This window comes from Anopheles bellator, chromosome 2 (assembly GCF_943735745.2).
Source record: "Anopheles bellator chromosome 2, idAnoBellAS_SP24_06.2, whole genome shotgun sequence".
Classification (NCBI taxonomy): Eukaryota; Metazoa; Arthropoda; class Insecta; order Diptera; family Culicidae; genus Anopheles; species Anopheles bellator.
The window spans coordinates 83,648,857-83,662,312 of record NC_071286.1 but is presented as its reverse complement, the minus strand read 5'-3'; the positions used below and the strand labels follow the sequence as shown (position 1 = coordinate 83,662,312).

The following is a 13,456-nucleotide window of genomic DNA, read 5'->3' as shown; positions in this document are numbered from 1 at the left end:
CTGTCGATTGGCGATTTTCCCATTGAGCTGACCAGTTCCGAAGGGCACTCTCCACACAGCAGATAGATCGACCACACCTAAGCACTGAGGCCACAAGCACCCACGCACACCCGCACACACAAACGCACACGTACACCCACAAGTTGCTAAATATCCACGGACATTTTGCCACTATTTCAGGACATTTGTCCTTTTACGACCTCAACCATTCATTGTAGCCAACAGACACTGGTCGAGGAACGGAACTATCTGAACTCTCGATCAAGCACTCGATCAACTTTCACGAATTCGGTCGGTGCACTAAAACCACAACTTACGGAAGAACTGAAAAGCTTCACAGGGACCCCCGGGGAATGAAAGGTCCTGGGCTCGGGAATGCGCCCCGCTGCACCCAGAGAGGAGCACTGGCCCGGGACGCCGCTGGAGCTCGGACCCTGGTGTGCCCGGGACCCGGGACAAGCGAAGCCCAGGAAAGCTGACCCTCCCAAGGACAGGATGGCCAGCTAATGCCAGATCGAACCTGCTAGCGTCCAACTGAACTTCCAGCTACGGACTCCGGGTTGCTACGGTGGTGGTTGCTGCTCGACGGCACCGACTATCGCTCACTGGCCCGACGACGGTTAGCAATCGTCTGGCCCGTGCCCGTCCGGATCGTCCTTGTCTGGCATCTTCCGGTAAATAGCGATACAGCCGACCCCGGCTCTCGCGTTCGCCCGAGGCAGACATCAGGCTCTCGCTCTCTGGCTGCTTCCGCGCATGTGCGCCTGGCCGACCGCTTTCTCTCCCGGGCCAGGACTCCCGTTCCGGCGTGTTTCACTGTGTTGGAGTCCTCTCCCCAGCCTGGCCAGCGGGATGCGCCCACTCAGCGCCATCCGCAATCTCGGCGACCAACTTTTCGGGGTGGCAACAGTAGCAGCCGTTCTCTACAGTGTTCATTGCTCTTACATAACGGGCCCGCTTTCTACCCAATCCACAGCCGGCGAAGGTGGAGCTCTGGCGCTGGCCCTTATGTACTTCCGTTCCTGTCGATTCGAAGTCACCTTTCCGACCACGCACGGTACTTCCACTGACGTCAACCCGTCACTGGGTAGAGACGTAGCATTTCGCCGAGGCTTGCTGCGACCAACGAAGAATGGTTTGCCCTCTGCGATGGCAACGGGTTCCGACATAGCTTGCTGCGAGCTAAAAACTGTGCAACCATCCATTTTCTTTCCGTTTTATTTTTTCTCGACGCAAAAAGTTAATGGAAATCATATTATCGGCTAGACACGAGCAATACGAGCAAAAAAATGCGTGCTATAAATAAAACATCATTCTTGTGACACTTTCCAGTCCAGAAGGTCCACAGTTGGAGTGTATGTAGACCTCCAGCGTTGGTTTTTCGAAGCTCAGATAGAATACACATTTAAAATACTTTTGATCTACTTCTTAGATTTAGCATTTCTGCTCCGCCATTTTGAGAGAACTTTTTGTCCCGTCTTTGAGAAGGAGTTTTTGCTTTGAAAAATAACTCGTCGCTTTTCTGAAACCTCTTTTCAACATCAAACAGCACATTTCATTACTCTTTCATATAGGATTAATACAGTTTATCTAACAAAAACACTTATAAATTAATGATTGAATCCTATTAAGTAAACGAACTATATACATTCCGATAAATCCAAATCAGTTTCATCTCAGAACTGCTTTAGAGATACTGAGAGCCTGTCCTAAAACAGCGCCTGATGAGGCCGGAGACCCACCGGCTATTCCTGTTGCAGACCCTGCCATATTTGCTGCTGAATAACCGGCAACGAAACCTGCTGCATTACCCATTGCGTATCCCATCGCTGCTCCACCGTCAGCTCCAGGGACTCCTAACGGCGCTCCGGCAACGGTTTGAGAGGCTGCGCCAGGTAAACCGTTACCTAGCGGCGTTTCTGGAAGCATTCCGCCACCAACCGGAGCTCCAACGACACTTCCTGCGGCCCCTAGTGAGCTTAGACCACCACCGGCTGCTGGTATTCCACCTCCCAACGGTGTTCCCGAGAGCATACCGCCACCAACCGGAACTCCAGCGATACTTTCACCCCCCAAAGGCATTCCTCCTCCAACACCTCCTGTGGCCAAAGATGCTAACTCTAGCCCAGTTCCAGCTGCAGCTAATCCACCTCCACCTAATGGCGCACCAGGGAGCATTCCGCCAGGAACTGGAACTCCTGCGACGCCACCTCCCGCCGTTCCTAAAGCAGCTAGCCCAGCTCCAGTTAATGCACTTCCAGCCAATGGCGCACCAGGAAGACCGGCAACAGCAACTCCCAGTGCAGCTCCATTGGCAAATCCAGATGCAACGCCAGTCAATGTAGACACAGGAGATGGTGGCAGTGATGGCGACAGGAACGAAGCACCGGAGACCAACGAAGGCTTATTTGAGCCCATCAATTTCGTGTATGATTCGCTGGCTGACGCCAGCATTCCTTTCAGTACCGGTTCGGGTATCAGGCCAGACTTCATGAGTCCTGCAAAGGAAACATTGACACGAGAATTCGAGCAACCCAAAGGGGGACCCCACCTGGTCACGATCACTCACTGACAATGCACGTCAGCAGCGGAAACACGTACGGAACGCCGGCGTCCCTTTTCTCCTTCTGTCTCCAGCTCCTCCTGGCTTCATCGAAGGCTTGCTGGACGATGCGGGCCACCTTGACGATCTGATTCTCGATCACCTTCTGTGGGCTGCTGATTGTTTGCTTAGACACTTCATTCACTTCCACGAGATCGTTCGGAATCAGCTCCACTGTCGCCTCGCGCTCGATGGAAAGGCCACTCGAGGCTGCCGTCAGCCAAGCTGCGGCGACCAGCAGAGGCGTGATGCCAGCAACAAGCCCTACAAATTGGACAAGACAGAATCTGCTGGGCATTCGTTCTACATCACGATTGAAGTGACTAAAGCTCACCTCCCATGGCTGCACCGTCAGCAGTATTGAGCCCGAGTGGAGTATGTACTGAAACGTGTGCAGTTACTTTTTGGGTCTTAAGTAACTTTCGATGAAGCGGTGGTGCGTAACGCGAACCCGACGTGTCTTGTCGCGCGTTTCTCATCAAACTCGGTCAACAAAATTGTCTTTATCAAACACTTTGTTAGTAAACACGGTGTGGTAACTGTCGGCTGTGTTCCTTGTTTGCCGTGCGTAATGAATTCTTTCTCGTCTTTTTTGGTTCTTCCACAACAACCAACGTTCTCAGTGTGACCACTTCAAATGGAAGCTTCTGACTCATTCTGTGGAAGAAAATCAATGTTCTGGAAATTGGTTATGTCTTTGTCATGGCATTGAAGAAATATCGTTTTACGCCCAATAATTTAATCAGAGATGGTTGAAGTTTTGTTTCGAATGAAAATTGCTTCCAACTAAAATATAAAAATAATGCAAAGAGTGTATGTAGCAATGAGACAGCTATATGCAAATTACATAACAAGTTGTGGTTCTGTGCGAGGCTCAAAAAGCGTTTGAAAGTGTAAATGCCTTCAACAGAGCCTAACCATAACTACAATAAATCATTACACAGTAGAGGACGCTTGTAGGCAGTAAACACATACATATTACGCTGCTATCTTATCGTGCACAGACGTTTTAATCCACACTTTGTTCCAGTTCCGCACACAGCTCCACAGCCCAGAGTCGATCCAAGTCCTGGGACGGTCCGCAATCTTCCCATCTCTCATCCCATTCGACATGGTCGATCGCAAACCGACACGCGTCCAACGCGTCCCCCGGAACCCCCGGTCGCCCGGAAGTCGCTGGGCGCGGAGTGGTGCCGCTACCTTATTGCCACTTCATTCCTGACAGGGCCCCCGTTGCCAAGCCATCGCCAACGCGCGGAGAGTAATAACTTTCCACCTGATTTATACCGAAGCGTGGCCCATCGCAAACGCAAAAGGGGAATCATGCGTCATGCGTCCCCGTCGGCCGTAGTCGGTTTCCCATCGTCCTGGCGGGCGGGGTGGATGTTGACAAAATTCTTCGCATCTTTCGGCTCGGCCGGTTCGGCGGAAGTTAATAAAGTCGTTCAAACAGTCACTTAACGGTAACTCAAGCACTAAAGAATGTGACGGAGGAGCCCCGCTCTTAAACGGTAGGGGCCTGCTGCGGGAGTGAAGAAGCGCCAGTGACAAGTCCTTGTCGCACCAAGGCCGTATTCATTGCCGCGATTGAAGCCTGTTCGATACTTTCCAGACCCGGGGTTATGGATGAAAGAGTTGCGTTTTTGTAGCATTTAAACACCATCGCAACCATGGACAATGCGCCAACGCCATGCTAGGGCAGGATGTGCCATTGTATCGGCAAAGGGACACCTACGGGTTTCCCTCACCGACTGGTCATTCATGCGGAAAAAGCATTTCATCAGCTTCCGCTGGATCGAACTGGAAGTCAGAGTTACGTATAAATGATAGAAATTGGAAAATCTGTATTGCGACCTGAGCGCTGGCAAGGTGTTTAATGCAATTAATATTATGGGCGAATGAAACTGTTTTTCGTTAGTTCATTTTTATTTTAATGCATGAAAGACCAATAAAAGATTGGTGTGGAGCCTCGACTATTAATTTTATATTTAATATTGGTTAATAGGTAATCCAAGTATTTTAATGTAGTGTTCAAATTGAAGAATTCGTGAGGTAATGTCCTGGAAAGCTCTAGAATATGTCCAACCCGCTAGCTAATAGGGATTATTTGAATGCTTTTTAAAAACTCTTGGTCAGTACCTCCCAGCTGCAAATGACCTCACAACAACAGCTCTTGGCAATATTTTTCAAGAAACTCACCCAAAAGCTCCGCTTTACGGACTGCAGTGAGACACTCGGGTTCCGTTCTAATACCTGCCGACTAATTTTCACCAAACACCCACTCGATCCCGGCCCCAAAAACACCGACGGCGGCCGTGTCCTTGGAGGCCGTAAGCCCAGGCGCACACCAGCACACGCCGTTAGCCACCTGAACGTTTGTCTAAACTCCGCCTACTGTGATGATACTATGTACAGCTCGGCCGGGCAGAAATGGCCCCCGTTGGTATGGATACATTCTGGTTCCATTTCGTGGCCCGTGTGCTCCCACCGGCCGCAGTGCTCCCCCGTGGCGCCCACACCAAGAACAACCGAAGCGTTTGCGTACGAAAGAACTTTTACCATTGCGCCATGTTGCGCGGCATTATGGCCGTTTGGGACCGAAAATTTTCATTCCAACTTCAACGTATCGATTTTTCGCCATCGACGAACCCGTGGCCACAATTCGTGTTCGCGTTTTGCAATACACCGACCAGAAAACCCGGTGACATTTACCCGTGTAGTGGGTTTTGAAGCCCCATTTTATTTTATGTGGGGCCAACTTTTGTTTGTTGCGTAATCGGCATCGGAGGAAAAGTGAAAACTATTGCATGGACCGATGGCGCTGAAAATGGCTATTATTTGAGCCCTATTCAAAATTCCTACCTATTCAAAAACCGATTCAATGACATTTTTTGCATGGTGTAATAATCACTTTCAGGAGCTTCGATCATCGAAACAGAAGAGTTTTCACAAAATATTCAGTCATGATTGATGTGAAATATGCAATCAACACGATATAATAACTTACCTTCTTTTGCTAGGGTTTTCTATTCCCCCATAAATTGCGACTTTTGATAAAATGGCGCTTCATACCTATTTTATACATTGAACATCATTCAAACAGCACCATGGACAAATGTTTATTAATGATTAAAATTAATATAGTTGAAACTATAATGATATTTAGTTCACAACCAAACATACCAATCCAGAAAAGGTGCTGCGAATAAATCACTTCTCATAGCATCTAAGCTTAAATAAAAGGGCCGAAATAGCGCATTGCATAACAGTTCACTATTTTAGGTCGCTAGAATTTTCCCGAAAGCAAGTTTTTCTTCTTTTTTCTTACATTTCCCAATTTCGGGCGATTTCATTTTCCGCACTCAACGTGCTTCATTGCGATTTTATGGTGAAGCACATTTTATAGCATCGCTCGTCTTTGTTCTGGTGTCTTGGCTAAAAGCTCCGACCGAGCTTTACAGTTGATCTGTGGCTCGATGCTGGAAAATTGATTCGTCCTTTTCCTAAGCGATAGAATTTTCTTAATAATAAATATCGACAAACTATTATTTGGAAGTAAAACTATGAATCCATGATATCTAGGTTTAGAGCAATTATTGTATGAGAAGCTGGTAGCCATGGAAGCGATAGCGATGTGGTTGAGTTCAATCCGCATCGTAGCAAACATCGTGCCAATGCCAATTCTTCTGCAATAACTTATCGGGCTGACCGGGTCGAAACTGGTTTTCAACAAAATTCCACATCGTTTCACAAGAAAAATGCTTTCCTCCGAACCGTCGAGTAGTTGCTCAGCCAGGCTAAGAAGTTTACCACGCTACAGCATCGCATCCAGAGCGCGCCATCAGTTCTTCGGTCCAACGTTGGATGAATCGATTCTGTACGGAATTGACCGCTGGATTGGTTCGCCACAGCCTGCCTCGTACAGAGAAGATCTGGAGCTAGCCGCGGCCGAATGTGTATTCAAATCGTGTGAATCCTTGAAACCCGTCGAAACGGAAAATAACAAACTCCCAGAGTCCCGTTCCCAGTCGGTGGATCCGAAACTTTCCCCTGACGAAATGAGTGAGTACTGGCCCCACAGAATACGGTGATGTTTGTCGTAATTTACACTGACTCCCGTTTGCTATGCAGCATTTATTCTGGATGCTATCGAAAATAAGAAGAGGGAGACCAAATCGCTCCGCAACCGTGCCCAGACGCCCAAAGTGCGCGGGACCCGTTGGGCCCTGGCGAGGATAAACGAGTTCGATGATGACACCAAAACGTACGAGGTTGTAAAGTCGCTAGATGAGAAGCTACTTCCACGGCTTGGCTTGCCGAACGAGACGGAAATTGTGTTTGCGGTGCTTGGAAACGGCGTTACGCGCTGTTTTCGACCTCATCGGTAATGCGCCAAATTGTGCCAACTCGCGCTGGGTATACTGCAAATTGTGTTTTGGTGCCCTTGCTTTATTAGAACTTTTCAAAGTTAGAAACTAAATAAACTGTGAAGCCACTGGCACAACAGGACACAACGCGGACTGTCGCGTCGGTCGCACGGTCGGTGCTAGAAAATCGCAAAACAAGAACATGTCGTAGCCAGTCGTGCGAAATAGACGCGCCGCGGCAGACAGCCAAATTGTCCTCCGAATGCGATTCGTCTACACGTTGGATGCCCGCTCGATCTCAAAAATGCCACTCACCTCTGTGATCCGTGCCCGAGGGGACCAAATTTAATCTTCGAAAGTGATAAGACAAGTTCGCCGTTGACTCAGCGGATGTAAAATTGACTTTTGCTGCGGTTCCCTGCGATGCTTGAGTCAGTTGGCAGTTGATTTTTCACCGCGGTTGCATATTGGCTGAAAGTGAACGCCATCAGGGATGGAACCGACAGCCCGTAGTAAAATGTCGGTATTTATTAGACATCGGTGCAGTAATCTCCGCCATCGGTCGCTGATGGAGCGAAAAATTAATGCACTGCACCAGACTCTTTGGTCGTTCCTTCCGTTCCTACGACAGCATAATTGAATCGAATTGATAACGCCCCATAAAGTCGGAGCAAGACAATCTGTGTGCGCCATATTTACAAACTAGAACTCCAGCCCATAAAACGTTACGACCGCGCGGGTCCATTACGTCTAATTAGCAGTTTAAACGCTGAGTCTGCAACCCTTCTCACCAATCAAAACTTAATGTTACTAATTAATTAACTAAAAAAGTTGGTTTCCTCCGGTCAACTTACTACCAACTCGGAGCCAAAGGTTTCGAACCCAAGAAGTTATGTAACAAAATGTGAGAGATTGTGCCACTTTGGCTGGAGCATGTTTACGGACCAACCAGGATCCAGAGTCTCAGGGGTCCTCCACCGCAGAGTGACGCAGAATTGTTGGTAAACACTCGCAAAGCCACACTTATGGGAACCTCGGCCAAACAAAGTACCGCAAAAACACATCGGAACGGAAGACAGATGGACAGATGTTTTGTAAGCGCCGGGCCGGTTTCGCAATTTAGGCGCCACGCTCGAAGGCTCCCGAGACCTGCGAGACCTATGTTCAGTGCCTTTTGCTCGCGTGACGTGTACGAGCCCCCGGGCCGTTCTCCTTTCAGGCCGTGGCCAGGATCTCCCAATGCCCGATCGCATCTTGAAACTTTGTTTTCGGGTATGCGCCGGGTCTTCATTGCCGTTTCTCGTATCGTATTATTATTTAATAAGTAGCTCGGGTTGCGGCGGACCGGACCGCTGGGTTTCGTTGCGTTTCTGTGATCCACCTTGGTGTGGCCGGGGGCATGGACACCTTCTTTTCGGAAGTCGCAAAATTGCCGATATCTGCGAACAATTATTTAAAACAAAAGCACCGAAACGGGCCGGCCCGATGATGAATGGTGTCGAATGTTTGTTATACCAAAAAACCGGGCACTCCCAGTCAAACTGGTCCTCCCAGATTATGGGCATTTTTCGGATTTCGCACGGTTGTTTTTCGGAAATCGGTAAGTAGGTAAATGAAACCGTTTTTTGCCGGCCAGCAGCAGCAGCAGCAGCAGGGACCAATCGGTCAAACGGATCCACCGGAGGACTGGTCCGGCGCCGTAATCGCCTAATCGTGGCGCTCCGTCTGCCAGACAAATCCCTGCCGGCCAGACACGAAGACAAACAGATAAATCTTGGGTTGAGCTTGCGCTATTTATTTCGCTTTTATTAATGCTCCGTTTCGTTCCACGTTTTTTTCGCGTGTGTGTTTTGTTCTTGTTCTATTGTGTCATCTTAGCCGGGGCTCTCTCGGGTCTCACAGCTTCAGCTTAACACTTCTCTAATCTGTTCCAGCCCATTTTCGGCCCTTCCATCAGGGACACACCGCCACTGGCCACTCTTGTACGGTTTTATGGAAACATTTATTAGTGCGTTTGCTTGCTCGTTTTAGATTAAATTAGCTTTCTACCCTCTCTCTCTCTCTCTCTCTCTCTCTGTCTCTCTTTCTCTGGTTCTGGGACGATCTGCCATGGGGCCATACTCTCTCTCTCTTTCTGTGCTTCGCTTCTGAGCGCGATGTCAATACTTGCGTTTTTATGCGCCCATATTGGTCCAAGCACAGCTTTCATCGTACCTTTAAACGGATAACTCCTGGCCACGTGATTTCTGCTGCATCATCATCATCAGCCCAACAGCAGCACGTGGCACGCGGGATGGGTGCGCTAATTGCGCTTCACACGCGCTCGGGTCCAAAATGGGGCTGGCCCTCGAAAACCACAGCTGCTGGGACCTCAGAGGTTGGGATTTCGTTCTGTTCTTTTTTTTTGCTTTTTGCGTTACATTTTCTACCCCTTTTAAGGTTTAATGGCTGCACCACAAGCACGGAGAACAAAAACAACAACTGTTCCAATTACTGTGCCCGGGACGAACTCCTAACTCCTAATAAATCGGCGGCGGCTGTGGCCGTAGCGCCGATCACTAATTAATATTACAATAAACTGGTAGGAACATATGATTTGACGACTGTGCCGGACGACGCGCTCGGTCGCGTTGTCTAGACGGTTGTTTCACGGTCCGGCTCTCCGCGATCCTGGCCGTGGCCACAGACGCATACGGAGAACAATGCAAAGCAGCACTGGCTACTAGCTACGTTTTTGTTACTGGAAAAAAATGCTAATTTTCCGGCGGAAAATTATTTCCATAACACAAATTATTTGCTTTGCGAACGAACGAAAAATTTCCGGCGAATCGGACGAATCGCACCGATCGAACCCAATCGATCGGGCAAGTCCTTGTTGCGATCCTCTACTTTCTTTTCCCCTCTCTCTCTCGTTCTCTCTGCTGTTGCTTTCAATACTGTTGGGATTTGTTTCGTCGAAGAGAAGTACTAGTAGGTAGGTAGGTCAAGGTAGGTGTTTATAAATATGTGACTTAAGATTTACAATAAAAAAACACACGCACACACTCATAACGCAACACTATTCGACATGGCATTCGACTTACGACAGGGGGGGGGACGCTAACTTCGAGGGGAACCTCATCCTGGTCTCTCTCTCAAATCTGGTACTTCCGCGCTACTCTTTGTATGGTTCGTGTCCCTTGATCTGGTTAATATTGTTTTTTTTTTTAATAAATCGATCGTTTGCTGGCCCACAACACTGGCACTGGCCCCTCCGCCCCTGCGCGTGTCCGGACCGGACACTCGCGCGCCGTTGTACAATAAATACTTTCTTTTTTTACTTGTTTTGTTGCACTACTGCACTACAACTAGAAAGGTGGTTACGATTTCATCATCATCTTGTGTCATCGGCAATCAATGTGTTTATAATTATTATCCTCCTCCCGAATCCGAACGTTTCGAGAGCCCCGCGTGTGTGTGGATGTGTGCGGTTGGGCTTCCTTCAGGCAGGTCCTGCCGGTGACGGGTATCGAATTCTTAACCTCTTCGTCATCGGCACTTCCAGCGTGCTACCGAAAAAGTCAGCTGAGTCCGGATTGTTTTCGATTTTTTCCCTTTCTCCCAGCGGTGATCGGTGCGATATTTGATCCGAACAGGCCGAGGCGCTGATTCATCCGCGGGGATACCGGTCGGCTGACCGATCGCGGTCTCTTCATTAAACCCAATAACCATCTCTATTACCCGGCGGTTCCAGATCGACGCAGGAACTCGGCTCCTCCTCACAACAAAAAAAAAGGTGTGACTCATTGTTGCGCGGGGCTATTGCGTCGCGTCCCGGCGGCGACTCTTTGGCGAACGGAGGAAATCGGATACCCTGTCGGGGCCCCCCGGGCGGTGTCGTGTCCATAATTAACACCACCCGATTTCGGCCCGATTCTGGCGACATCTCGCGGACCCGGCCGGCCCCCGGCGCGGCTGCATCGCGTCGCGCGCACCCAATCATAACTAATTTATTCACCCAACCAATACACAGGATGTGTAATATATGTGAACCCGTGCGCCCGCGCCCGGCCATGTGTATGTTTCACACGAAGATTATCTCATCGGATCGGTGGTTCGCCTCAGGACACCTTGACGCACGCGCGCGCTGCTCATAGAGAACCATCTTCAACCATCACGGGGCGGCCCACTTGTTAGGCTGACTCGTCTAGTGCGGCGTCGTCACAGCGTGTGGGGCATGACATCAGAGAGAGAGACACCGGAGATGTGTCAGGGCGTCCGCCGCGGTTCATGGGCGTTTCGGTGTCTGGCGTCGTTCTCTCCAATTTGGAGCGCATTTAGCGCAAGCGATCGCTCATTCAGCACAGCGCGCCCGTCGGGCTAATGAATGAATCTCTGGCTCCAACGGCCGACGTCACGTGCGTACCGGGAGAAGGAGCCGGCCAACCTACTCGGAAGCGTGGGTCTTCCGAGGGAGCCCCGAGCGCTGCTCTCAGTTCCGGACGGGCGCGAAAGGCAGATTCTCGAACCTCACGATCCTCGGTGGCCAGGGCCCACGTGTTCGACTTTTGGGCCACGCACCACCATCCATCACGCACCACCTCTAACGAAATGGCGAAAATTACCACCTTCCCACTCTGGCAGCTCTTGCATCCGGAACAGGCCGTCTTCGGGTGGCCGGTTTCGGGCGAGATGGCTCAAAATGGAAAGTTGGCCGAAGAGACGTTGGTCCACTTCGGGCAATTCGGAAGAACCACCACAAAACAACTGGCCAACCATTCTTGGACTTTGCATCAGTTTCGGCGCAAGTAGTTCAGTGACTCCAGCCCGGGAAAGTTCTACAACTTGTTGCAACTCACCCACCCACACACACGAGGGCCCCCCCTACGTTAGCCTAATCAAATCATAACCTAGTAACGCGAGCGCCACCAACAAACAACGTGGCGCAAGTCTTACAACAGGTCCCCGTTGGCCGAAAGCACTCCAGCGAGGCTCTCTCTCTCTCTCTCTCTCTCGCTCTCTCTAGTAGCTGATCCTAGTGGAGCGGGACGGCGGTGCACTTGCACTGCTTGATGCGCTGGATGCGCTTCCGGCGCAGCTGGGGCACGAGCGAGGGGCAGCGCAGGGTCACCGTCACCCAGGTGAACTTCTTCGGCTTGCAGAAGGCGCACGAACGGAACGACGGCCCCGTCAGGTCCTCGTCCTCGAAGTCCAGGTCCACCTCCCGCTCCCGGTAGTCGCGCGGCGGATCCCGGTTGCGGTGGTGCCCGACCGAGTAGCTTCGGGGGGTGGGTTTGTTGCCCCCGCCGCCACCGACGCCACCACCACCGCCGCCGTGGCGCCTGCGCTTCGGCGACTTGGGGATGTAGAAGGAGTTGCACTGGCCGTAGCAGAACCGATTGACGATCGTCCGGCTGAGGCAGCCCTCCTCGCGGATCCGCTGCACCAGCGGTTCCGTCTTGCACCAGTCCTTCTTCAGATACTCCTTGCGCGTCACCAGCAGCGCATTCTTGCTCGACTTCAGCAGCTTGTCGCCGCGGTACGCGTGCACATCGGTCAGCAGATCCGACTGCTGGCCCTGACCCTGCTGCTGCTGGTGGTGGTAATGGTGGCCACCCTCGCTGGACTCGTTATACGCCGGAAGCGTGTGGTGGTGGTGCGGTCGGCCACCACCCTGGCGGCGTCCGTTGAAGTCGAAATCGATCGCCACCTCGGGCGTCTGGTACAGGTCGGCTCCGTCCTCCGTGACGTCCTCGTCCAGGTCGTTTTGCACCATGTAGCGCTTCTCGTGTTCGCGCGACGCATTCGCCCGCCGCTCGGCCAGTATCTGCTCCACGTGCCGCGTGTTGATGATGTCCAGTATCGAGTCGGACAGGGGCAACCGGTGGCCGGCCGTGCTCGCCAGCAGGAGCGCCACCACCAGCGACAGTTTCATCGTTAGATGCATCTGCAACAAGGGAAACGGGAGTGGAAACGTTTGAAAATGTACGTTAAGCACCTTTCTTTATTGTTGTAAATCTATGTCAATGGCCATTAACATGATCATTACTCTATGCAATATATCATCTATAGGAATAGTCTTCGGCACACTTTTCGGATCGGTTTTCATCTCCACTATCAACGAAACGGATTACTGTAAATTACGAAATGATCACGAAGATGTGATGCAAACAAAATTGAGTGGGGAAAGAGAAATCCATTATTTTGGCGTCAGTTTCAAAACTTGATTTAAGATGTTTTCGATGGTTCGATTTGCATCAAATTTGCACCGTTTTGTTGTAGAATGTGTTGCCTTTTTAAAGGTAACTTCATAGTTCCCCTATTAGCTTGGTCGTTATTGGCAAAAAACTCTAGCAATCTTCACAGTATTTTCTTGTTTCTTATTTCTTATCACTCAGGAAGTTTTACAATTTTCCGAAACAGGTGCGAGCTCCGCATTGAAACATCCCAACCAAGCTCCCGGAATTTTTAGCTAGTGTGCGACGTGTGTGGATGGAACATTGGAACA

The 13,456-nt window shown here is 50.4% G+C and overlaps 1 protein-coding gene across 1 annotated transcript; it reads right to left on the bottom strand.

Moving 5' to 3' along the window:
- Positions 1-11,983: 11,983 nt before the first annotated feature.
- On the bottom strand, positions 11,984-12,895 carry LOC131211302 (uncharacterized). Its single transcript, XM_058204720.1, has one exon. It carries the CDS (start codon positions 12,893-12,895, stop codon positions 11,984-11,986), a length of 912 nt encoding a protein of 303 aa, XP_058060703.1.
- Positions 12,896-13,456: the final 561 nt, after the last annotated feature.